Source organism: Euleptes europaea, chromosome 14, assembly GCF_029931775.1.
Source record: "Euleptes europaea isolate rEulEur1 chromosome 14, rEulEur1.hap1, whole genome shotgun sequence".
Classification (NCBI taxonomy): domain Eukaryota; kingdom Metazoa; phylum Chordata; class Lepidosauria; order Squamata; family Sphaerodactylidae; genus Euleptes; species Euleptes europaea.
Window position 1 is genome coordinate 6869235 of NC_079325.1, and position 27672 is coordinate 6896906.

Below are 27672 nucleotides of genomic sequence, written 5' to 3' on the forward strand. Positions count from 1 at the left end.
TAGAGGACTGGGTTTGATTCCCCTCTCCTCCCCGTGAAGCCTGCTGATCTGGCTCCTTAAGGCATTCCCTCTCCTTCCTTTGCAGTGAGTCACCTGGATATAAAGATGTTTCTCCTCTGAAAAGATGAAGAACTGAGCTGATTCTCCTGAAATTCAAACCTGTTGACCTCGGGTGTGCTGATGCAGAGACCAGTAAGTGACATTTTCCAACTGGGATGTGGGAGCAGGTCTGCGATAGCTTGTTTGGGGATTACGCAGATGTACATAATACATTCTCTAAGGCGTGAAACCAACACGTAAAATAAGGGTTGGCCACCTCCAGCTACACATACCATGCACTAATCTAGGATATTTATGTTAAGGAACAAAACTAATATGTGTTCTGATCTTTCAGCCCATTTAGATCGTTGATCCGAATATGTGATATCTGGTTCTTGTGTTAACCTAACTCTTGTCCTTGGGCTTCCAGTCTTTTGTATTTATTTCCACACAGCTGGTTTAATTCACATCTGTGGCCTCCTGAGGTTTTGTTAGCTGCATTGTTTTCCAGCTTTCTGATAAAATTAAACACTTCTTATCCCTTATAGAATTAACATTGGATCTAGACTTAACTCTTTCACTCCAGTTTGGGTGTACAAAAATAAGGATTACTGGGGAGCACTGTAATGATGTGTGGTTTTTTGATTGGTTTTAATGGTTTTAAAATGTTAATTTACTTATGTTTTAATTTTTTAGCCGCCTTAGTAACCCTTGTAAATTATGTAAAATAAATAAGGTTGCCAACTCCAGGTTGGGAAATTCCTGGATATTTTGGGAATGGAGCCTGAGGAGGACGGGGTTTGGAGAGGGGAGGGACTTTAATGCCACAGAGTCCAATCGCCAAAGTGGCCATTTTCTCAAGGGGAGCTGATCTTTATTGGCTGGAGATTCGTTGTAACATCAGGAGATCTCCAGCCACCACCTGGAGGATGGCACCTCTAAAAATAAAATAAACGATGTCACTGTTCTTTGTACACCACTACTAACTACAGATCATTTTGCTATGTCTTTGCATCAGGAGTGAATAAACTATCTAGTTTTGCCCCGTGCAGAGATGCAGAACCATTACCTATCCCCAGGAACAGCTATCTGGAAAGAGGCAGGGCTTGAGCAGCAACTCCTGCAGAGACAGAACAGGCAGGCTCTTCTGAGGATCGTCACATAAGCAGTGATTGGTAGTCTTTGGCCGAGCTTAGTAGCCAGGTTTACAGAGCAGGGCTTGTCCCTAACAAGGAGAAGGGCAGGGCTTTCTCTCTTAACATCACTGTGAATTTGGAGGTGCTGCGGTGCCTTCGAAGAGCAGCATAAAGTGGAGGGTAGTTCCCTTTCCACAGCTGCTGACTGAGGAGAAAAACTGGCATTCATCTGTGTCCCATTGAGCTGCTGAGGCATTTGGGAAGCCTCAAGTGCGCTGCAATGCAGGTTGGCTCCAGCCCTTCTCCTGAGCTGGCGATAGCAGCACCTCACCCTACTGAAGTGCACGTTTTTCCAGGGCATAATGCGCTAGTGGAGACGGTCTGTGCTCAGGACCTCTTGACGCTTGCTAGGGGTGCAGGGGTGCTTGCCTTACCAAGCATTGGCAGCCCATTTGTGAGCCTTCGCTTACATGAGCCAACTTATTCCTCATGGCTTGACGTCTGGCTACAACCTAGGCTGATCCTTAATTGTAGGGTGGATACCTGTTTGTGTTTCCGAGTATGGATGTCAGGAGTAAGCGTCTTTTTTTAATTAAGTTTTTATTTTCAAAATATCATACAAGACACCAATTCACAATACAATCAATACACACTACTCACTACAAACATTACAAATGAACATACATTAACAAGATTAAACAATAGTCGTGTTAATAACAAGACTAAACAAGACTAAACAATAGTCCAGTAGCACCTTAAAGACTAACAGAATTTCTGAAAGGGTATGAGCTTTCGTGAGCCACAGCTTACTTCATCATGCCTTGCCAGAAATTTTGTTAGTTTTTAAGGTGCTACTGGACTACTCTTTTCTACTTCTAGTGACAGACTAACATGGCTACCCATCATGATCTACTCTAACATGTAACTAACAATCACCTGGGTATATCTATATCACTTTTTGTGCCGTCTCTTTCTCAAGATTGTAGTCTATACCAGCAAACAAAGGACTTGTTATTCTATCTGTTATGTCAGTTACTATGTAAAATATAATATATGTAGTATATAGTATATAATGCAACTCCATCTTAAGAGTAAGCATCTTTGGGTTTGTTTGTTTTCTGCTTCTGCATTTGTAGAATTCCAGGAAGGGACCATGGATCAGCCCAGCGGGAGAAGTTTCATGCAAGTTCTCTGTGAGAAATACAGCCCTGAAAATTTCCCGTATCGTCGAGGTCCCGGGATGGGAGTGCATGTCCCTGCCACACCTCAGGGTTCACCTATGAAAGGTATTGTGTATATGGAGAAGTTTGTGTCTTCTAACGTTCCAAGGGATTCTGATGAAAAATCCTTTTTACCCGGTTACGTTAAAGCTGAATGTAAAGCACTGTTCTCTGCCCCCCCCCCCCGCCCAACCCCACACTCACATACACTGTCATTTTAAATTCTTGTCAGGTTGATTTGTATCACAACCTTCCCCAAAGGGGGAAAACAAGAAAGTTACTTGGGTGGAAATGACAGTAACCACATTTGACAGAAAGGAGCAGAAATAAGTTGAGTCAGTCAAGGACAAAATGCACCGTATGTCACTCAAAATTAACCACAACAGAGTCACCTTATCAAAAACTTCCAGGCTACTTTCTCGCGTCTCTATTTGAGCAACTAGAAAAGATATAAAAAGGGCATTCCACCCACCCACCTACCTGGCTGCATCTTTAGAAACACTGTCTCTGAAATAACCCTGTGCGCGCAGCGGCAAATTGCCTGTCTCCTCTTTAAAGTCCATTTTATAGTTCCCCACAACGTGGAATCAAACTTATGGTTGCCCCTTTCCACACACTCAGTTGTCATACTGCCATTCATTTCAAAATGCCTAACAGAAGAATGTAAGTCCTTGTATTATAGACATTACCCTCAAATAGTAACAGTGTTCTTGATAATTCAAGAACATCCTCTAACGTTCTCCTGCTTCTTTGTCCTTTTTGTATTTTTCCTTTCACCCTGCTCTCGTTACCAGAACGTAACAAAACAAATAATGCCACAATGTGCATTGGATGGTTCTTGAGCTGTGCATTAAATGCCATCAGACTTTGGGACAGTTCCATTGATATTTTTCATCACACATTTTAAACATGCTCAAGGAGAAAATAGCACACATTTTCGAGGCATAAGGGAGAGTCAAAGCTCCCTTCATCAGATACGAGTTGAAATGGAGATCTGAGTCTTTATGTCCCAGTCAGGAGGAGGGAGGGGTGCTGCAAAGAAGGAACTCAGGATGCGGAGGTATAATGCTCATAGTCATTTTGACTAGAGCAAATGCTTATGTGTGTGTGTAAAGTGCCATCAAGTCGCAGCCAATTTATGGCAACCCCAGTAAGGGGCTTTCAAAGTTGGTTTGTCATTGTCTTGTCTGCAGATTCTTCCTTGGTGCAGATCCCTTCCAAGTACTGACCCTTCTTAGCTTCCAAGATCTGATGAGATTAGACTATATCCATGCTGTCTTTCCTTCAGGAGAAATGCTTAGGGGCAGAAAATTAGCATCTGTAGTGTGATAAGAATCCTATGTCCCTTTTCAGCCCAAGGGGGGTCCATTGTGCTGAATTTGTGAAGGAACTCAAGTTTGATTGCTGATCTACAGATGTTCAGTACTACAGATGTTAATTTTCTGCCCTAAGCATTTCTGCTCTAATCTAGCTAATTACTGTGCGTATTGTACCTCTGCATCCTGAATTCCTTCTTTGCAATGTGACTCTCACCTTCTAACTGGGATATAAGAATATCTCCCTTCCAACTTGTATCTGAAGACAGGGGCTTTGATTCTCGAAAGCTTATACCCCGAAAGTCTTGATGGTCTGTAAGGAGCTAGTGGACTCAAATCGAGCTGTTCTTCTGCAGACCAACATGGCTACCCTCTGAAACTCAGTATGAGGTGTGAATCAGCAATCAGTCTGGTGACGCAGATTGGTTCAGAAATATGTGATGTTGCTTTGATTGTGGGAGCGCTTTGATTGTGGGATCCTGCATGGCAGGGGGTTGGACTGGATGGCCCTTGTGGCCTCTTCCAACCTTGTGTGATTTTGCTTGTCCCTTGATTGGAGATCTGTTTGTCCTGGATTTCATCTGGTTCGGCTTCTCCTTTTGCTAGTGTACGGTGGGTGCCGTTTGTGTCCGCTGCTATAAGATCATCCAGCAACTAATGCAGTGGCGTTCCTGCTTTTCAGATCGTCTCAACCTCCCAAGTGTGCTGGTGTTGAACAGCTGTGGAATTACCTGCGCTGGGGACGAGAATGAGATTGCTGCCTTCTGCGCTCATGTGTCCGAACTGGATCTGTCTGACAATAAACTAGAAGACTGGCATGAGGTAAAAAAGGAAGCGTGTGCCCATCGCTGTGTGCCCATAGCAAGGATGGCTGCCTTTTGTTGTAGGTAGATCTCTCTGTTCCAAGCACATTCCATTGCCAGAGGAGGTTAAATTTAAGATAATGATTCCAGACACGTGCTAGTTATTCCCTGAGGAATTTTTGGATTTCTTCCAACCTCCCCAGAGCGCCATCTTCTCCCTTCTGCCCCTCGGAAGAGTCACGGTCCTTCCCTTCATCTTTCAATCCATAACTCCCTTTGGAGACTCCTGCGTTAGGCGGCTGCCTCCAACTACTATAGCAATGCTCCCATGTGTTCTCTCCTGTGTTGAAGAGAGATGAGAACAGTTTTCTAAGTTCCTGGGCCAGCATGTGGTGAGTGAGGTATGGGCTGGCCATGTCTGACTTGGGAAGTTGGTGCTAATTGCCAAGAGGTTACCAAACTACCTAGATTCTCCCCTGCATATACACCTATCCAGCACATGCAGAATGACTGGACAGATGGGTGAGAGAAGGTGAGATTTAATATTTCATATTTATGACCCGCCCTCCCCAGCAAGCCGGCTCAGGGTGGGTTATCCCAACGGGGGGAAGTTATCATCACCATGTCTGTCTCCTGCTGGGTCTCGAGAAGTTCAGTTAATACTTGCATGGAGTTTCTGCTGAGAGTTCAGCTCTTCCTGCCAGCCTTGAACTCAATAGCATCCAATCCCGTTAGTTCATTGCAGCAAAAAAATCACCAAGAGACCTGTGGCACCTGAAAGACGAACGCGTTTATTTGTGGCCTAAGCATCATTAGATGCTTGAAGTGATCACATAAGTTGGTGTGTGCGCGCGAATACACACACGTCCTATATACAGAGAGGGGGTGGTAAATACTTCTGTATTTTAGTGTTGTCGTTTTTTATTTTTATACAGAGTTAAGCCAAAAGGTCAAGGGGTGTGCTCCGTAGCACAGACTTTGGGTTCTGTGGTTGCCCATATATAATCTGCCTGAGTCTCAGTGAGAAAGGCAGACTATAAATAAAATAAATAAATAGGATGCTAGTTAATACCAAGTCCCTGCTGCCCCATTTCCCCTCCCCCACCCCCCATAAAAAGAAAACAAAACCGGCTTGTTCATCCCTATTCTGCATTTGATAGAAAGATGGGAACAGCTTTCCGCAGCTAGGACATATGGTTCGTTTCAGCCGGCCACCAGCAGTCCATTAGATGGTTGATTAATAGTGATATTAATTATTTAACAGGCACCTAAAATGAGCTAGACGCTGTTTGAAAAAGGAAAGTCAACAAAAGCTGCCTGTGGGCTTGCAGTCTGATTAAGCCAGCGTAAAAAAAAAGGGGGAGGCCGATAATGAAGGGGTGAAAGGGTTGACCAACGCAGGAAGGATTGGTCTGTCAGTTATGAAAGCTAAATTAATCCTCCGTGTTCTGAGGCAGCATACCACTGAAGGCTACATGCCGAGGGAAACAAGGAAGTGTTATTGGGGTCATGCCCTGGTTGTAAACTTCCTCCAAAGCAGCCGGCCACCCCTGCTGGAGATGGAACACTGAACTTGATGGACCTTTGATCATATCTAGATGACCCTGGTGGTCCCTTCCAACTCTATGATTCTCCCCCATCCCAAGTGGAGTTCCTTGTTTGGATTTCCTGCATTGAGCAGGGGTTGAACTTGAGTTAGGGTTAATCCCCTAAGGCTCCTCCCAGTTGTGGGGCTCTTAAATGTGCAGGATAAGCCAAGGTGGGGCTGTGCAGATGAAAGTCAGGCCTGCATGCTCTGAGCTAGCTGGGATCCTATGGAGAAGGTCCTATTGGGGAGGGGCTGTGGCTCAGTTTGTAGAGCATCTGCTTCTCATGCAGAAGGTCCCAGGTTCAATCCCCTAAGGCATCTCCAGTTAAAGGGACTAGGGATGTAGGTGACCATGGAGAACTGCTGCTCGTCTGAGTAGACAATACTGACTTTGAGGGACCGAGGGTCTGATTCAGTATAAGGCAGCTTCATGTGCTCATGTGTGAGAATGACTGTTCTCTTTTTAATTGTTTATTGATCGGGAAAATGTCTACCTCATCTTGCTACCAACTCAAGCCAGCATACAAAATATGGCTTAAAAGCATAAAATACATTGAATGCAACAGAGCAGGTAGCAGCACGTTAACGTTAAATGATCATAACACAGTAAAAAAAATATAGTGAGCAGAATAGTGTGTCATAATAAAGGCAATAAACCAGCATATGTAAAAACCAGTAATAGCTAGAAGTCAATAGAAGTTAGTAAAGGAAAAAATAAATCAGTCCTGTACTTGGAGATCAATTTTTGGGGGTGTGGGGAATCTTATAAAATGCACCTGGGAATAAAGCAGTTTTTAAAAGAACTCTGGAAGGCCGCAAATGGGGAAGGGGGAAGAGAAGAAGGGGAATGGCTTCCGTTCAGGATCACCTACGTGCCCTGCATGCATCCTACAGAGAGGAATCTCTTCTTCACTGGCCCATTATACTGAGAGGTCTTTTCCTAGTATTTTAGTAAGGAGCTGCCGGATCACAGGCCCAGGACAGGCAGTCAGGAGCTTCTCCCAGTATGGCATCCTGAAATCCCTTGAACTGGAGGTGTCAGGTGTTGTACTTGGGACCTTCTGCATGCGCCGCATGTACACAGCTGCTGAGTCGTGGCGTGTTCCCTGTTGACAGAATACTCCAATTCTGCATCAGGCCCAAAACCTTGGTGAGTTTTGCATCCTCTGTTTAGTAGCCTGGCTACAAGCCAGGGCAAGTCTCAAGGCTGGGGGACTTTTCTCAGAGAGTGAATCTGGAGGCTTTTTCCTTGAGCCGGCATTTCCCCTTCTGACGTGCTCAGCTTTTGCACTCTATATATGACCACAGTCTCTTGTAACAGAGGTTCTTATAAAATTGAAGTGGTTTGGGTAGAGAGGCCGTTTGTGGAGGGGCCATGGCTCAGTGGTAGAGCATCTGCTTGGCATGCAGAAGGTCCCAGGTTCAATCACTGGCATCTCCAGTTAAAGGGGCTAGGCAAGTAGGTGTTGTGAAAGACCTCTGCCTGAGACCCTGGAGAGCTGCTGCCGGTCTGAGTAGACAATACTAACTTTGATGGACCAAGGGTCTGATTCAGTATAAGACAGCTTCATGTGTTCTTGTGATTAGAATATCCCACCAGTCTCTTAACCGTCCCCTGTTCACGGATAAGCCAGCTGTGCCGTCCTAAGCAGAGGTACACCCTTCTATGCCCACTGACCTCAGTGGGCTTAGGAGGGTCTAACTCTGCTTAGGATTTCATTATAAGTCTACAGTACTGTTAAGCTTCTTGTGTTGCTCAATTGGTGAAGTTACAATATGGATGGATTCATTCAACTGTTTCGGTTATGGATAAAGCTTTCAGCTTTTCGTTTATTCCAATAAGTTGTATTTAATATTTGTTGTTAGCCATCCCAGAAGGGCAAGTCATAAATATTTTAAGTCAGTGGCGGCATTCTTTTGCTGACAGACCTGCATGTTTTCCAAACTGAGATGACAAGGTGGATCAGGAGATTTTTTTTATATATATGTATATAAATCAAACACAAAAATCCATGCAAGGCATGCCAGTAATCAAAACTCTTTGCTTGCCATGGGGCTTAGTTCTTTCAAAATCACAGGAAGATGAATCTCCCTGAGTAAAAGGAGCCTTTGAAAAATGTTGGCTTCCGATATGTGTTTTTTTCTTTCTGTAGCTGCCATTCAGGTGGGTCTCGTAAAGGCTGCCAACAATCTGCATTTTTCCTTATCAAGCATTTTTCCCCTCCCCGTGTAATTAAATGAAGCATTGAGGTGAACAAGCAATTAGCCAATCAATCCAGATCAGCAAATAGCTGCAGTATGAATTACAGATAGCTATCTTAAATGCTGCTAGAATCCATATCATTCTCCGACTCAATGAGCCGTCCTGGAAATCCTGGCTGCGGTTTTGTGTGTGTGTGTTTTTTAAGATGATGGAATATTACTTGAGATCTGATTGCCACCTGATATGCTTTTCTCTCTTATCTCTTCTTCCTTTTCCCTCCCAGGTCAGTAAAATTGTGTCAAATGTTCCTCACCTGGAGTTTCTAAACCTCAGTTCCAATCCTCTGAATTTGTCGGTTTTAGAAAGGACATGTGCTGGGTCTTTTGCTGGCGTTCGCAAACTCGTGCTCAACAACAGCAAAGCTTCCTGGGAAACAGTCCACGCAATACTGCAAGAATTACCAGAGTAAGCACAGATGGGTGGGGGGTGGAAGGTGCCTGTTCCGTGCCTATTACAGCAGGCACCCCAATGTGGTGCCTGCCGACACCTTTCCTAGCAGCCCCCAAGCTTTTTTAGAAAGTGGCCGGGGCCAGGTGGGGCTTTTGTCCAGCAAGGCTTCTGGTTGGCCTTTGGAGACTTGATGGGCTGTGTAGGTTTTTGAAAATGTAACATGGGCAGCAGCTGCCACCAGAGCACAGAGATCTTCACTGCATGGCTGAAGGTATGCTGCGGCAGCCATTTTGTGGTTCCTAGGGAAGCCATTGTATGGCCGCCATTTTGTGGCTGCACTCACCTTGCTGTGCCAGGATTCCAAAGGTGCCTGTAGCTCTCAGAAAGGTTGGACCCCCGGATTACAGCATTGCATGTGAAGCTAGCACCACAGCTAAGAGGCCATGGACCAGGAAGGTTTCCCCCTTCAGAGTTTGCCTTTGTTGTGAACTCCCTTGGAGGACTGTCGGCAAGTCAGGTTCATTTATTAATACAGCAAGTGCCATTGAAAACATTCATATCAGTTACAGAATTAAAACTGGAGAATATACAGTAACTAAAACTATGGGATATGCGATTCATAGACAGTTTATACAATTTAAATAGATCTCTAGTTAATATTTTCCATTTTAAGTTAAGTTACAAGCCCCAGCTTTGTCTGATGGATCTTATATATTGTGGTGCAGAATTTAGCTACTTGCTTCACCCTCTGGTCTGGTCCTTCCCAAAGGAGACTCCCCAGTCTCCCTTCCTCGGAACTATCCTTTATTAGATTAAGGAGGGGAAATTCGCTTGTGTCAGACTTCCTGTCGGCAAGTCATCATCAGCCTTGATTCCCTTAGGATATAATAACTGTGACCTATCCTATATGGTGGTTAACGTATGTAAGGCACTATAGTGCAGTGCTCTTCATCCAGTGTGATGAGGACCCTCTGGCAAATCCTGAAACTCTGCTGGGTGGGCTCAGGTGTCTCTAGCTCTTCCTTTTTGGAAGGGCATTGAAGCTAGTGCGCATGGGTAAACAGCAAAAGCACCCATGCCTTCTGTCTCTCCATGTGCGCACATGCCGGGAGGACCAGCAGAATGACGAGGCAACATCGCTCAGTGGCAGAGAAAATTTTCTTTTCTTTTTTAGCACAGCAGGTTTAGCAAGCCCCTTTCGTGCCAGGTCTCCCTTGCTCATTCTCTTTCCCTGTCCTGGTCCTGCCACTAGTGGGCTCCTCCAGTGCTTCCCTGCCACTAAAGGTGGGTCTCAGTTCTGAAAGAGCTGAAGACCACCCTGATAAAGGTGTTCAGAGTGCCGTGTGCCTCTTCATTGATTTACATTTTTATCCCACTTCTTAGTCTGAGTAGACAATGCTGACTTCGATGGACCAGGGGTCTGATTCAGTATAGGGCAGCTTTGTGTGTGTGTTCCATAGCAGTTAACGAGAACTGCAAAACGCTGAAGAATCCCTCGACGAGATTCTCATCTGGCTACCGCTGGCCTGTCCTCTCTCTGCAGGCCCTATTGATCACAGTTGGAATCCGGAGCTGGGCATGACGAAGGGTTGGCTGGCTGGCAGCTGCATGATGTTGTGGTCTCAGTGGTGGTCACTGGAAGCTGGAGGGGCAGGGGATTTGAGTTGATAAGGGGCTCAGTGGAAGGGTTCCAAGCTGCTGCCTGCCCTTTCAATATTATTACTAGGAAAGAACAAGAGTCCAGAAGCGCCTAAAAGACTAACAGAATTTCTGGCAGCTCACTTCTTTAGATACTGTTATTACTGTCATTATTAGGTTATGATAAGCAGAGGCCTGGATTTCCTGACCCACCTTGAGAATCTTAACGTTCATTCTTGGTGCCGTCAAGTCAGTCGACTTACGGGTTTTCAAGGCAAGAGACGTTCAGAGGTGGTTTGTCCTTGCCTGCCTCTGCAAAGCAACCATGGGCTTCCTTGGTGGTCTCCTTACCAAGTACTAACCAGGGCCGACCCTGCTTAGTTTCCGAGGTGTGACAAGGTCGGGCTAGCCTGTCCTGTCCAGGTCAGGCCACCTTTATGCTGAGGGGAATAATATTCCCCGTTGTGATTTTGTGCACTGACTTTGCAGTCATGGGGCCAGACTTGTGATATCGTGCATATGCAAACCTACTGCACAAACCCCTGCTTGCTCCATGGTGCTTGTATCACAGTCTCTGTTACACCACTCTTTGTTCCATCATTACCAATTGTGTTGGGGAGCTGCCATGGCTCAGTGGTAGTTCATGTTACTCAAAGATTTGTAAATATTTTGAGTTGATAGGGTATGATTGTTCTGGTCATGGCTTCCACTGCAGCCTTTGTTACCCTTATAAAACAATGGGTTTTTTTATGGCCTTTCTGTTGTGTGCTTCAAATCTGGCTTTCACATCCTCCAGGCATGTGTCGCTCTTATGATTACAGCATGCACCATCTTTTTTTTGGGGGGGGGGGGTCAGGGAGGGATGCAAGGTTGGGCATCTGCTTGGAGCAGAGCCTTTTCAGTCATTGCCCCAGCGATTTGGAACCTTGCTGAGCCTTGCTCAGCAGGAACATCCCAGCTAGGGGCTTAATTAGAGGTTTATCCGATCCGGTTTTTAACAGTCCGCTGTGTTTTACGGATAGTTTTTATGGTGCAGTGGTCTATTGGGTTGGGCGATATATAAAGGTAAAGGTCCCCTGTGCAAGCACCAGGTCGTTCTTGACCCATGGGGTGATGTCACATCCCGACATGTACTAGGCAGACTTTGTTTACGGGGTGGTTTACCAGTGCCTTCCCTTTACCCCCATCAAGCTGGGCGATATACTGTGGTTTTAATTGTAAGCCACCTCGAGCAGGACTCTGAAGAAGTGGCATAGAAATAATCTTAAATAAATAAATTCGGCTACATCCCCCCCCGGCCCCCCAAGCTCCACTTGTCTCTTTGGGGACATTGACAGCCACACTGATCCTGTGCATGTTACTTGGAAATAAGTTCCACTGAGTTCAGTAGGGCTTACTGCCAGGTAAGCACTGTATGGGATTGCAACCAAAACGTTATTGCTACCACCAGGTTTTTAAGGCCTCCATTTGCTTCTGTGAGATCTGCTGTTTGTGAGAGCCAGCGTGGTGTAGTGGTTAAGAGCGGTGGATTCTGGATCTGGAGAACTGGGTTTCATTCCCCACTCCTCCACATGAGCAGCAGACTCTAATCTGGAGAACCGAGTTCAATTCTCCGCTTCTCCACATGAAGCCAACTGGGTGACCTTAGGCTAGTCACAGCTCTCTTAGAGCTCTCTCAGCCCCACCCACCTCACAAGGTGTCTGTTGTGGGGAGAGGAAGGGAAGGAGATTGTAAGTCAGGAGTTTTTTCTCCTTAAAAGGTAGAGAAAATTGGGATATAAAAACCAACTTTCTTCTTCATCATCATCAGCATCTGTTCATACTTAGCATTTATGAATTCTTTCCGGTATCCAAGTTACAACAGCCCTGCAAAGTAGGTCATTATGTTTACCCCTGTAGTTGAGGGAGAAGCTGCTGTTAAGGGAGAAGACAGCTTGTCTGAAGTTACCCAGTGAGTCTGTGGTTGAACTGGGATTTGAACTGCGGACTATCATACCTGTAACTCAGCCTCTTAGCCACCGATGACCTTCCATCCCCTGCTTTTGTCTTAGTTTAAAGTAAGAGGGTTCATAGTACCTCTGGGCACCGCTATTTCCGAGTCTGAGATAATGCTGAACCAACCAGGGGGCACTTGTGCGGGGCTCCCGTATCCAATCTTCTAAATTTACACGAGTTTGTCAAGTTGACAGATGATGACGATAGTACAGTATCGGTGTCAGGGCTGTCTTCTGGGGGCCCGTGCTAAGCTATCCATGTAAAACACTCTGCTAATGGAGATGTTGGCTTTTGAACGAGGTTAAAGTGGGAGCGGGGCTGCGGGAGGGCTGGCCACCCACCGCCAGTTAAAGGTTTCCTCGCATTTTTATAAGGTGCTGGCCGTAAACTTTCTGGATGGGCTCCAACTCGGCAGCAGCCCTCTGCCTCCTTCTATTCTCCCTGACATTTTTCTATGTGCATTGAGGTGTGTGTGTGTGGGGGGGGGGGGGGTTGCCACAAGGAAGCATTCCAATATGTAATCCTCTACATGCAGGAAGAAAGTCCTTGCTTATAACATGTTGGGGACTTGTCTGAACCCTTATTCCTGACGTACTGTTTTTTTCCCCGTAGAAGTGTTTTATAACACCATGTGGTGAAGTGGTTAGGAGCGGTGGACTCTAATCTGGAGAGCCGGGTCTGTTTCTCCAGTCCTCCACATGAAGCCAGCTGGGTGACCTTGAGCTAGTCAGTTCTCTCTGAACCTACCTCACATACGTTCCTGCCCAGGAATTAATATCACAGGGAGAGGCCCTCCTGACTGTCCCATCAATCCAATAAGTTTGTTTGGTGGATTCGAAAGAGAGGTCCTTTTTGGTGGCAGCCCCATGATTATGGAACAACCTTTCCAGGGAGGTGTGCCTGGCCCCATCACTTTCAGTCTTTAGGAGGCCGTTGAAGACTGTTTTATTTAGGACCACATTTGGCTAAGTTTACTAGCAGTCCTGAATTGTGATTTTAAATTTTGGGTTTATATAGATAGATACACACACACACACACACGTGTGTGTGTATAAAATTTATGTATTGTCTGTTGTAAGCTACTTTGAGCTCCATAAGGAAGAAAGGCAGCTAATAAACGTTTTGAAAAATGAATATTTGTTCGTGTAAACTGGCTCCTTCCATCCCAAAAGTACTAGTTATAAGACGCTTTTAAACAATTTTCTCTCTGCAGCTTGGAGGAACTCTTTCTGTGCCTTAACGACTATAAAACAGTGTCTTGTTCTCCGGTGTGTTGTCACTCTCTCAAGTTGCTCCACATAACCGACAATGATCTCAAAGACTGGCCTGAGATCAGGAAACTGGGGGTCATGTTTCCATCGCTGGACACACTTGTCTTGGCCAACAACTACCTGACCACCATCGAGGACTCGGAAGATTCTCTCAAACACCTGTTCCCAAACTTGCGATCCATCAGCCTGCACAAGTCAGGTGAGGTATACCACTGAATGGAGCATTATTCAGGACCCAAACAAGAGGTTAGATCCTGCAGATCCATTCTAATAGTAAAGGAGTTTTTCTCCATTGGTAGGAGCCTTCCCCTGATGCAAAGCAAGCATCTTCTGTCGGGGAAGACTACTTCTGCCAGAGGAAAGTGTTTCCACCCGCAGAACATCTCTGTGGGATTCCAGCCATTGCTAGGAGCTTCCCCGTGATATCAGAGTTGGTTATCGTCTTTGTACCGTAATGGGAATAAGCAAAGCATTCGGTTGTGCCTCTCTTCATACTTCATACTTGGGTTTTACTGCTTCCTCCTTATACCAAACCTCACCATTTATTGCTTTGTAAGCCAGGGTTTTTCTGGGCTGCCATATCCCTTACCTAGGAATGAAGCTAACTATTTGTGAAAGGGAATCACATTTTGCCTTGATGTATTGGGCTTGTCATTGTGGTTCACAATGGCTGTCAGAGGCTGGATGAGATGGGAGGGAGTAGCAGAAAGTTTATTGGCTTTCGGAGAGAGGCGATAGAACATTATAATTAGAACTTGGGATTCTAGTCTTTCTGTTGTTCAGAGATCCAGTAAGTAACTGTATTAGAGAAAAAAGTAACATTGGCTTTGAATGCAAATAGTTCCTGCTGTCAGGTAGAGTGAACTGTCTTAAGGCACATAAACGGAGGAAGCTGCACTTTACCAATTCAGACTGCTGGTCTGCTATCTTCAGTTTGTGGAGAGAAAGCGGGATATAAATATTTTTTTTAAAATAAATCTACTTGAATATTGTCTGCTTGGACTGGTAGTGGCTCTCCAAGAGTCGAACTGTGTACTGTTCTGGTCAACACACCTAAAAAGGGATATTTCAGCACTTGAGAAGGTGCAAAAAAGAGCAACCAAAATGAGGAACGGTTAAAACGCTTAGGGCTGTTTAGCTTGGAAAGAAGGCGGTTAAGGGGAGACAATTATGCATGGTATAGAGAGAGTGGACAGGGAGAAGCTTTTCTTCCTCGCCCATAATACTAGAACATGGGGTAATCTGCTGAAGCTGGAGGGTGAGAGATTCAAAACAGAGAAAAGGAAGTTTTTCTTCACACAACTCATAGAGAAATTGTGGAACTCCCTGCCCCAGGATGTGGTGCTGGCTGCCAACTTGGAAGGCTTTAAGAGGGGAGTGGATATGTTCATGGAGGAGAGGGCTATTCATGGCTACTAGTCAAAATGGAGACTAGTCATGATGCATACCTATTCTCTCCAGGATCAGAGGAGCATGCCCATTATATGAGGTGCTTTGGAATACAGGCAGGACAATGCTGCTGCAGTCGTCTTACTTGTGGGCTTTCTAGAAACACCTGGTTGGCCACTGTGTGAACAGTGGATTTGATGGGCCTTGGTCTGATCCAGCATGGCCTTATGTTCTTAGGAACAATGCCCCCTGAGATCCTTTTAACTGGCAATGCCAGGAATTGAACCTGAGTCCTTCTGCTTGCCAAGCAGGTGCTTGACTACTGAGCCACAGCCCATCCTCAAGTAATAGCCCTCCTCTTAAACTATGAAGCTGGGTTCATACCACAGGAGATGCAGTGGCTCAGTGGTAGAGCATCTGCTTGGCACGCAGAAGGTCCTAGGTTCAATCCCTGGCATCTCCAGTTAAAAGGGACCAGGTAGTAGGTGATGTGAAAGGTCTTTGCCAGAGACCCTGGAGAGCTGCTGCCAGCCCGAGTAGATGATACTGACCTTGAAGGACTGATGGTCTGATTCACTATAAGGGAAGGTTCATGTGTCTTCAGCGAGTAGCAGCTCTCCAGGGTCTCAAGCAAAAGGTTCCCTCCTGACAATGGCCACGTGAAATCATTGTTTTCAGACAAGCGAGGGATTGCACCTGGAACTATTTGTGTGCAAACCATGTGCTCTAACACAGAACTATGACCACACTCCCAATGAGGAATTGAGCCCAGACCCTAGTGGTGAAAGTAATGACTACCGACCACTAAATTGACAGGCACAGGTAAAGCTGTTGCCCAAGGAATTGAGCTAGACCTGACACACACCTGAAATCTTCTGATCCAAACACAGGTATGGTATCCTTCCACCATAGGCTGATGGTTTGGTGGGGAGAATATTAAAAAGGGGGAGTTGTCAACTTTTGGCCTGGTGGTTTTACTGCCCTGTAGAGTGCTATTTTGGATCTTCTGCCTCTGGCACCGAAGTGTATCAGGCGTATCTGTCACTGAGAATTCTTTATAACCTGTGTGTGTTGGTGGGGTTGTGTCCTCATCTCCACTTCCCAGTTTTAGTGAGTTTGATGGAAATAACGAACTGCCATAAGAACAGAAAAAAGGCCTTGCTGGATCAGACCAAGGCCCTGCTGGATCAGACCAAGGGCCATCAGGTCCAGCAGTCAGTTCACACAGTGGCCAACTGAGTGTCTCTAGGAAGCCCACAAACAAGACAACTGCAGCAGCATCCTGCCTGTGTTCCACAGAACCTAATATAATAGGCATGCTCCTCTGTTCCTGGAGAGAACAGGTATGCATCAAGACTAGTATTCACTTTGATTAGTAGCCATGGATAGCCCTCTCCTCCATGAACATGTCCACTCCCCTCTTAAAGCCTGCCAAGTTGGCAGCCAAGTTGCCAATTTCTCCTGTGCTGTAGAATCCTGTAACTTGTTCCACTTTTCTAACATGTGCTTGATTCTTGCCGCTTCCTTTCTTGAAAGCAGGTCTGCAAAGCTGGGAAGACATCGACAAGCTCAATTCTTTCCCCAGGCTCGAGGAAGTCCGGTTGTTGGGCATTCCTCTCCTCCAGCCCTACACCAATGAAGAGCGCAGGAAGCTCGTCATTGCCAGGTCTGGAGATTTCTCTCTCTGTTTTGATTGGGGTTTTGCTTGTGGCTTAAATTTGGGTGGCGGGAAAGCCCACATCCTGAAGACACATCTAAAGAGCAGGCTCCATGTTGTGGGAGGGTCTTTAGCTTGGCAGGTCCTCGATAAGATGGTAATTCCTGGTTTCCCTTCTCCTTTTTGAGCCAGCATGGTGTAGTGGTTAAGAGCGGTGGTTTTGAGCGGGGGACTCTGATCTGGAGAAGGTTGGTATGCCATGCTCAACAGAGATGCAAGATGGCAAGAGAGGTCCTCCTGGAGAGCCAGTGTGGTGTAGTGGTTTGGAGCGGTGGAGTCTGATCTGGAGAACCAGGTTTGATTCTCACTCCTCCACATGAGCGGTGGACGCTAATCTGGTGGACCAGTTTCGCTTCCCCACTCCTCCACATGAAGCCAGCTGGGGTGACCTTGGGCTAGTCACAGCTCCCTTAGAGCTCCTTCAGCCCCACCTACCCCACAGGGTGTCTGTTGTGGGGAGGGGAAGGGAAGGTGATTGTAAGACGGTTTGATTCTTCCTTAAGTAGTAGAGAAAGTCAGCATATAAAAACCAACTCTTCTTAATTTTGCCTTCCCTGCAGTCGGCTAGCATGCACCATTTGCTGGCCTATCTTCTGTCTGCACAAGGGGATTTACAGGTTGACCCAGCTCCCTTTCCCACAGGTCCAAACTTGCAACCAGAGTTAGTTATTAAAGCTGGGTGGCTTTGTTTGAATTTTCTTATATGCCTGGTTTGGATTGCAAAGTTGAGGTTGTTTGCAGAATTCAAAAGGATGGGAGGTAGCAGATATGGCAATAGTTGGGGAGAAAAGTATGAAGGCAGCAGGAAAAGAGGAAGGCACAACAAGAGATGGATTGACTGTATAAAGGAAGCCACGGCCCTCAGTTTGCAAGACCTGAGCAAGGCTGTTAAGGATAGGACACTGTGGAGGACATTGATTCATAGGGTCACCATGAGTCGGAAGCCACTTGATGGCACTTAACACACAACAAAGTATGTTGAGTAGTTTGATACAGGAAGGGAAGGTAGTAGCTTTTAATGGGTCTGCTTAAATGGTTTAGGAATATGCAAGCATTTGAGTAATGCAGCATGATTTCTTGGGCAGAAGGGAGAGATGGTTTGTTTTCAGATATGCAGGGAAAGTCGGGCGGCTCCAATTTCAGTCGCTCTGTATAAATGGTGGTCTAAATGGATAACTTAAATCATGCGTGATCCATTGGCCAGTTGGGAATCTGACTGTCATAATGACTCAAATCCAAGAGTATCTATTAAAATAAGACTTTTAAAAAATATAGCACGCGTATAATTATGTAGTAAAGAGTCACAATTAAGTTAATAAATTAAAGCATTAAAGAGCATTTATGCGATGTGGTGTCTATACTGTATCTTTATGAAATCAAGTCAGTAACAGGATGACACTTATTCTCAGAAGACCCCAGTGAGCCATTTGAAATCTCGCACGTTGAGCCAATTCTGTAAGTGTTGCCATTTCTACTGCCTTCCAGATCTCACGGAGCCACCAAAAGATGGACTTTTAACATCACTTTCTCAGCCCACCAATATTGTTCACATATTGTAGATTCCAGAGCACGTTGCTTACCCATAGCTAACTGATTTAGCTGACCAAGTGTGGGGGAGGAAGATTATACCTATCTCGATAAGCAATAAGTCTTAGGGCTCAAGTAAATTACTTTTAGAAGAAGATTTGGTTTTTTATATGCCAACTTTCTCTACCTTTTAAGAATCAGACTGGCTTGCAATCTCCTTTCCTTCCTCTCCCCACAACGGACACCTTGTTAGGTAGATGGGCTGAGAGTTCGGAGAGAACTGTGACTAGCCCAAAATCACAGTTATTATATTTATTCAGCTTTTTCGGGAATCGCCTATTCCGCTTCGGTCAGACCCCCAGGTTTTGGTGTTCAGTAACCCAAAGCCCGAAAATTACTGAAACAACTTATTTCGGGTTTATTTTCGGTTCTGGTTTATCGATATGCACCACCCTAGTTGTTTGCGAGCTTCGTAGAGGCACCTGGTTGGCCACTGTGGGAACAGACTGTTGGACTTGATGGATCTTGGTCTGATCCAGCAGGGCTTTTCTTATGTCACCCAGCAGGCTTCATTTGGAGTAGGGGGGAAATCTACCTGGTTCTCCAGATTAGTCTGCCGCTCCTAACCACTACATCACACTGGCTCCCAGTGTAATATGTGACACTAATAGGATTGCAGGAAAACACCGGTGGTTTCAATGATTGCTGGGCCCGTCTGATGACAAGCAGTGTTGTGTAGTGGTTAGAATTTTGGGCTACAGTTGGGGGAGGTCCAAATTAAAATCTCCACTCAGCATCAAAGGTTGCCATCACTGGTCAATGTGTCTAAGCCAGTGGTCCCCAGTGTGGTGTCCGTGGTTTCCATGGCACCTGCCGACACCTTTCCTGGTACCCGCCAAGTGATTTTAGAAAGTGGATAGGGCCAGATGGGGCTTTTGCCCAGCAAGGATTCAGATTGACCTTTGGGGGGCTGATTGGCCGTGCCGATTTTTAAAAAGGTTACTTCAGTGGCAGCTGCTGCCACGGTAGCAAAAAGATCTTGGCTGTGGGACTGAAGGTAAGCCGGGGCAGCCACTTTGTGACTAGCTTCGCCTCTTGCAGCAGCTTTTTTTTTGGCAGCCATTTCGTGGCTGCGCCCACCGCTCGGTGTCAGAATTCCAAAGGTCCTCACAGACTCGAAAAGATTGGGGACGCATGTTCTAAGCCTTACAGGGTGGTTGTTGGGGATACAATGGAGGAGGACAGAGCCATGGTCATCGCCCTGAGCTTCTTAGAAGGAGAACAGAATTTAAATGGAATAGGTTGATGTTCTGCAGCTTCCAGCCCCATCTTTGTTTTTGCATCCGTGGAAGTCTCAAACGAGTTTGCTGCCATCCAGAGTGACTTAAAATGTTGGCCCTTGCCAAGAGCTTTGCTCCGGCTGCCTGATGGTTTGCAGCCCTTTCTATTTCTGCTGGTGCCAAATGGGGGCAGGCCACACAGCAGCACGTCGTACGTGTGGGATTTCTGGCTGCACTCATCCCGAGCTGTTCTTTAACACGGCAGTATTTATGATGCACCCCCAAAAGCCAATGAAACGAGAGGCATTTAAAGAATTGGGAGAAATGTTTTCGTTCAAATTGCTATGCGTGATTTTAAATCAAATTCCCTCTGCGAGGAAGTGGTGTGAAATTTGCTCTCCTTTTCGAGAGCTACATTTTGGGTTATTTGATCCTGTGGGAACATCTCTTGGGAATACAATTCATTTTTGCTGATTGCAGTTAAATTTTGGAGGACTTTTAAAAAACCCTTTTAGATGTTCTTCTTTTTCTTTCTCACTCCTCTGCGTATGCGCAGATTACCATCAATCACTAAACTGAATGGGAGCGTCATTACGGAAGGAGAACGGGAGGACTCGGACCGGTTTTTCATCCGTTACTACATGGACTTTCCACAGGAAGAGGTCCCTTTCAGGTGAGATCTCCTGACCTGGAACTCTGAAAACAGGGACTAGGTTTTTTTCTGAGAGATGATTCTGACCGGTGGGGCATGCTGCCCGAGGGCCACGATACACAATACGATACACAATACGTCTGACTTAACTCTCAGTTACCCGTACATGCGCTGACCAAACTGTCAAATCCACTCAGTCTCTCTGAGCAGCTCCAACCAACGTGAGTGGGAAGAAAGGGCTCCGGGATTCTCTTTCGCACTGTTTTCGCCAGTGGAAACAGCTGGGGGGGGTGGCATTTGCCACTTTCTCTTTATCCACAGTTTATTTTATTTTATTCACATACACGCACCTTCATTGGCATACAGAAAGAAAAATGTACATTAGGATAGTGTGTGTGTGTCATAGCTATTACATTAGGTGCTGTGGAACACAGGCAGGACAATGCTGCTGCAGCTGTCTTCTTTCTGGACTTCCTAGAGGCACCTGGTTGGCCACTGTGTGAACAGATTGCCGGACCTGATGGGCCTTGGTCTGATCCAGCAGGGCCTTTCTTATGTTAAGTCGCTTCCGACTCATGGCAACCCTATGAATCAATGTTCTCCAAAATGTCCTATCTTTGACACTGGTAGAGGATCTTTCATAGACCAACGGCAGTGCCACTACAGCTAACCCTGGTTAGTACTGTGCAGAAGAAGGCACTGGTAAACTACTTCTCACCAACCTTTACCTTGAAAACCCTATGATAAGACAATCCAAAATAGAACCGAGTACAAATAGATAAAATTGGATAAAACAATCCCAAATCAGCCATTAAGGAATGCCACATACCATTCACAGTAACTGATTGCTAACTGTAAAAACCTTGCAACTGAATCTATTACTTAGGGTTTTGTGTAGTCATAAGGTAGGATGTCCTGATTTCATCAGAAAGCCATTCCCTGTTTACAAACAGCGGGTCATTGAATGGGGGTCAGCTGCAAGCATAAAAAGAGCGATTAATTTTTAAAATTCCATTTCCCTAAGTGTTGCGCCCTCAGTGTTGTCCAAATGTGGCTTGCAGGAGGGACAAAAATGGCGTAGTATGGAGCAGTTGTACTGGCCTACACATGAAGCTGCCATATACTGAATCAGACCCTTGGTCCATCAAAGTCATTATTGTCTACTCAGACCGGCAGCAGCTCTCCAGGGTCTCAGGCAGAGAGGTCTTTCTCATAACCTACTTGCCTAGTCCCTTTAACTTGAGATACTGGGGACTGAACCTGGATGCCAAGCAGATGCTCTGCCACTGAGCCATGGCCCCTACCTTGCAAAAATGGTTGAGATAATCTGTCAAGTTCTTCAACATGCATGAAGCTGCCTTATACTGTGCCAGACTATTGGGTCTGTCAAGCTCTGTTGCCTGCTCTGACTGGCAGCTAGCCAGGGACTCAGGCAGAGAAGGGTCTTTGTCAATACTTGCCACGTGATAACTTAACTGGAGAGTCCAGGGATTGAACCTGGGACATTCTGCATGCAAAGACTGCTCTACCCCTAAGCCACAGCTTGGGTTCATAGAATCATAGAATTGGAAGGGACCACCAGGGTCATCTAGTCCAACCCCCTGCACAATGCAGGGAATTCACAACTACCTCCCCCTCACACCCCCAGTGACCCCTACTCCATGCCCAGAAGATGGCCAAGATGCCCTAGTCGGAATGCAGCCATAGGCTTTGATTGGATCTCTTGGCTATTGGTGAGGTGCAGCCGGTGGAGTTGTTTGTGGGCCAGTTGGCACTGCCACATCTAGCTTTGCAGATTAGGTGGGATGAAATTTAAAAAATGCGAGTTGCTGGAAATCCAGGACGTTGAAATATTCCCACGACTGAACTCGCAGGTGTAACAAACCAGCCCTACAAGGAAAGGCTGAGGGAGTTGGGAATGTTCAGTCTGGAGAAGAGAAGGTTGAGGGGGGGGGGGGACATGATTGCTCTCTTTAAGTATTTGAAGGGCTGTCACTTAGAGGAGGGCAGGGAGCTGTTCCTGTTCGGGGAAGAGGATAGGACTCGCAATAATGGGTATAAATTGTGGGTGGAGAGGTACCCGCTGGTTCTCGGCTAGTGTGGCTGAGAAGAATCCCTGTCAACCCCTGACGAGGGCCCTCTGTATTCTGCCGACTTGTTGGGAGGGAGAGTCTCACAAGCCAAGAATTGTTTGGTTTTTGTAGGATTTCTGCGCATGATTTGCATCGGGAACATAATACTTCTCTTGAACCTCAGTGCGCGGGGGGCGTTCTGCACTGCACCTGACAGAGAGTGTGAGGGAAAGGCATGGTATTAGAAACCAGAGTGGCTATAGTGGCAGATTCCCTGTTCCCATAGCAACAGCGCATGTGCTGCTCTGAAATGCTAATATCAAATCCTTGGAAGTCTCTCTTTAAAAAAAAAAGTCTTGTTTACTTCCTGCAAGTTGTTTCTGCCCCTTCCACACAGGCTGCATATGGAGGGGGAGGAGAGCTTGCTTCTGGCCTCGCCCCAGGTCACCACGTTCAAACGGAGCTGCGTCCCCCTCCTACCCTTCCCTTCTCAATAGGCTCTTTGTCCAAACGCCCTCATCTGTACGGGGTCTCCCGGAGACTTGTGCAGCCATTGAAGTCTGCTTTGCCGCTCCACAGAACCCGTGTGCTGTTTCAGGGTATCGTTGGACTACGCTGCGAAGGGCTGGGTGGTATGTCCCAAATGGCCAAGTTCGGGTTCCACGTCCCGGACCTTTGGTGTGCGTTTGGTGTTCAATGAGCGAAAGAGTTTTTTCCCACTTTACCGGTGTTTCGTCCTGCCTTCCCCTCTGCAGCCCATGCTGCTGCAAGCAGAAGCCTCGCCCTGGTCTTGATTTGAGAGACCCGCATCAATCCCCTGAATCTCCCTCCCTGTGAAAATCCCCATCCTGTTTGAAGCCTGTATTATTTTGCTGCTTGCAGAGTTCCAGAATAACCTTGGCAAGAATTACAGTGACAAGAAGGGAGCATGCAGTGCATTGAACCTTTCTTTCTGGCCAGTAGGAAACCTGATGAGCTTCTCTTTGAAGATAGTTTCAGAGGTCTGCAGTGGAACGCCCTACCCCAGGATGTGGTGATGGCTACCAACTTGGAGGGCTTTAAGAGGGAAGTGGACATGTTCATGGAGGAGAGGGCTATTCATGGCTGCTAGTAAAAATGAGTACTAGTCATGATGCATACTTCTTCTCACCAGGATCAGAGGAGCATGCCTATTATATTAGGTGCTTTGGAACACAGGCAAAATAATGCTGCTGCAGTCTTCTTGTTTGTGGGCTTCCTAGAGACGCCTGGTTGGCCACTGTGTGAACAGACTGCCAGACTTGATGGGCCTTGGTCTGATCCAGCATGGCCTTTCTTATGTTCTTATGTAACAGATTCGAATTCAGTAGCACCTCTTTTTGTGTGCCATCAAGTCACAGCTGACTTACGCTGACTCCGTAGGGTTTTCAAGGCCAGAGGCATTTGGAGGTGCTTTACCATTGCCTGCCTTCACATCACGACCTTGGTATTCCTTGGAGGTCGCCTATCCAAATACTAACCAGGGCCGACCTTGCTTAGCTTCTGAGATCTGACCAGCTCAGGCTAGCCTGGGCTATCCAGGTCAAGGCTGGTAGCACCGTAGAGACCAACAAGAATTTTGGGGTATAAGCTTACCAGAGCCAAAGCTCCCTTCATCAGATCTGACAAAGGGAGCTTTGACTCTCGAAAGCTTATAACCCACGATTATTGTTGGTCTCTAAGGTGCTATTGGACACCAGTCTAGATTCTCTTTGGTTTCTGAGTTGTGTTCATAGATGCTTCCTGTATGTTTTCAACATGACTTCTTTAAAAGGGTAGGGGGGCTGAGATTCCTATGAAATGCCACTGGTGTGGGCACCCCGGAATCCAAAAGGAAAGGACCCTAGACTTGCTGTAAATAGACCTCTGTCTCGGTTCAGAAGACAGAAGTCTTTTAAAAGCCTTTTGAACATGATCCTTTGGCGTTCCTGAGCTCAGTTCTGTGAATTTTTCACTGCGTCCCCCTTAGTCTATGCTGTTTACCCCTATTTCTCCAAATCTTGGGGGTTTGGAGGGCAAGGTGTGTGTAGAGCCACATTCTTTCCAAATGCAAGAACCATGCCATGCTCTGTCGGGGGTAGGCTGTCGTCTCCATCTGGAGACAACGTCCCCCTCCCCTTGCATCTGTGCCTTAACAGGATTTGCAATAACTGTTGAGAAGAAATTAAAAACTGTTAGAGACAGATCAGTCACGGACGCTGCTACAGACCGTGGGATGCCAGTGGAGGTGTAAAAAACGTGGCCAAATTGATCTATGCTAGAGTTACACTCATTTTGACGCTCGGAGGACATGTTCTCCACTTGCCCTGGGCCTGTTATCGAAGGGTAATCTTCCTTCCTATCTGGATTCTCTGGTTAGTCAAAAGTTATGTAGAATCCTTATGCATTCAAGATTTAATTGCCCTTTTTCAATGGTTTTGCTGGGCTGTATGCTAAAGATCCCTTTTTCAGACCGGCTTTGTCCCTGCCCTCTTCAATCAGTGGACTCCTTGATACATATCTTTTTGCATTGTTATTACGCATACCAACTTAGGCTAAAATGGATTATACCATGTTTTAACTAATGGTCCACATCTTCCCGAGCAACTTTGGAGCAAAAGGTGCAGTTCCTCTTAGAGGACTCTGACCCTCAGCTTCTTTGGTTGCTCGTTTTTTGAAGGCTGCAGAGAAGAGACAAAGGGAGGTGTTTTTAGAGATGGGTCTTAAGTTTTAAGGTTTTAAGGTTTTATTGTTCAAGACCTAAGAACAGGGGGAAAGAAAGATGCCAGAGGAGGTGCTGAAATGCACACTGGGGGAAATCGTGCTTATTCCACCACCTGCTGCCCGTCTGACCACCCGTCCAGGACCGTGGCGTTTCTGAAAATTATGTCGCTGTCTTGACGAGTCAGGCATTCCCCCCCAAAGTGGCCGATTGTATCTTGGTGTTAATTGCGAGAGCAGGGCCGGGGCCGCCCGTGCTTCGGCCCTGATGAAAACCCATTTTGTCCGCAAGGCCGGGGAAATCGCAGCGCGCTGCATCAGTTACCTCATGCTCCGGGCAGACAGAGGCTTTGCTGTTGAAGGAACATTCCTACATTTAACATGAGTCCCTTGGGTGGGGGCCTCCCTCCCCAGTTGCCAGACTCCATCCATCCTCTGACAGGGCCAGTGACACAGCAGTGATCACGTTTAAGCCCCAAGTCGGACGGCGGACAAAAGGAGCTTTCAGCCCCGGGCAGCACCGAGAGACTCTGAAATGTTACCTTCTCTCTGCCGCTCTCCTGTCTTTGTCATTTCAATTACCTTGTACTGTGGGTTGACTTTTCGCCACTTTCCCAGCCCTGCAGATGAGATGCTGCCTTCTCGTACCTAATAGAAGAGATAGCTACAGGAAAAGGAAAGAAGTGACGGGGGTTGGGTGGAGAAAAGACGTTAGTATCTGCCCTGGGGCTCAGAAAAAAGGGGCGTCTTTAGAAGGTTGGAGAGAGCCATTTGGCACACTCATGACTATCCACTCCTTGGTTGTTTCGAGTTTTCCATTGGTAAAGACCACTCGCTGATCCTGGGGTTCACAGTGAATGGGTATCTGCCGCCTCGTACAGCATGGGTGTAAAGTGGGCAAAAGGCCTGCATGGTGTTGACTTAAACAACAAAATTCACTCAAAATAAATCATAAATGGCCACAAACCACCTTATTCATAAACATACTATGTATTTCTTAACATATACTAATTGAAGTGTAATACCATACATGTACATAAATATTATAATCAACAGGTAAATAGTGTCCATGAGATGACTAGGCAACAAAAAGCCAAATTCCAGTCTCTATTTGAACAACAAAGGTTTTTCTTGATGTTCTCACATGGTCATCAACTCTTCATGGAGCCAATATATGCATGATCCCAAAAATCTTATGAAAACAGGAACGGTATTTCTGGAATCCCACCGTTTCATATAAGATATACTTCATCAGCCCAATAAACAATTATAATCACTCATGAATTGGAGACCACCCTACTATGGGTCTTCACAATACATCTGTCAGCGTGTACAGCAAGAAATCACATTCCGTTTAATCAACCACATTCTCAGGGTGCTAGAAGAGAGGTAGCAGATGGTTGCTCTTCCCCTAGGGGCTTAGTGAGGGCAGCAGGTTGGGTGCAGGGGCATTGTTGCCAGTTGGCATCGGCTCTTCCTGGAGCCAAGCATGACACAGCATACTCAGTGACTGAATGTAGTCAGCAGAGACAGGGCGGGGGGCAGGAGATGCTTGTGGCTCTGGCTGGTAGCTGCAAGCTGGACAGTGGTAACCAGTGGAGTTTTTTCCACAACAGCTTTTTTGAGTTTTTTTATGATATAGCAGTCTGTCTGAACTGTGAGAACATGGGGTTTCAGTGGCCCAATAGTCCTGTGACAGCTTAAAGGCTGGAACCCCCTGCCCCAGGTTGTGGTGACGGCTGCCAGCTTGGAAGGCTTTAAGAGGGGAGTGGACACGTTCATGGAGGAGAGGGCTATTCATGGCTACTAGTCAAAATGGATACTAGTCATGATGCATACCCATTATCTCCAGGATCAGAGGAGCATGCCTAATACATTAGGTGCTGTGGAACACAGGTGGGACAATGGTGCTGCAGTTGTCTTGTTAGTGGGCTTCCTAGCGGCACCTGGTTGGCCACTGTATGAACAGACTGCTGGACTTGATGGACCTTGGTCTGATCCAGCATGGCTTTTATTATGTTCTTATGACACATTTTTATCCCAGCAGGAGCTTTCGTTGACTCAAATCCACAAAACTCCTGTTTGCTTTCACTGCAATGGACTATTACTCCTCTGCATCTGTTCCTGAAGATACCCAAACCTTGAATCTGTCCCCAGTAGGTCAATCCAGCCCCGGTTCCTGTTTTTGCATACAACTTTTTTTAAATGTATTGATGGGTCTCGAGGGAGGTGTAGGGCCAAGGGCCTTTCCTAAATTCCTTCAACCTGAATTCCTATTTCAGGTTCTTTTTGTTTTTTCTCCCCCTTTCTCTCACATCTCCTAGGTATCACGAGCTGGTCACAAAATACGGGAAGCTGGAAAAACTGGCTGTGGTAGATCTTCGGCCTCGGAGCAGAGCCAAGGTGGAGGTCCACTTCAAAGACCAAGTGGAGGAGATGACCGTTCGTCTGGATCAGACGGTAGCAGAACTCAAGAAACAGTTGAAAGCGCTGGTCCAGTTGCCGACCAGCAGCATGCTCGTTACCCACTGTGACCACGAAGCTCCCTTTGGGCCCGAAGAGATGAAGTACAACTCCCGGGCGCTGCATTCATACGGCATTCGGGACGGAGATATCATTTACGTGGACTCCAAAGCCAAATAACCAGCTCTCGCATTC

General features: G+C 46.3%; 1 protein-coding gene across 1 annotated transcript; it reads left to right on the forward strand.

Moving 5' to 3' along the window:
* Nucleotides 1-101: 101 nt before the first annotated feature.
* On the forward strand, nt 102-27672 carry TBCEL (tubulin folding cofactor E like). The gene is made up of 8 exons (XM_056861026.1): nt 102-192; nt 2312-2461; nt 4394-4533; nt 8589-8770; nt 13602-13858; nt 16588-16714; nt 20129-20245; nt 27339-27672. Exons 2-8 carry the CDS (start codon nt 2329-2331, stop codon nt 27655-27657), a joined length of 1275 nt encoding a protein of 424 aa, XP_056717004.1. The 5' UTR covers nt 102-192; nt 2312-2328; the 3' UTR covers nt 27658-27672.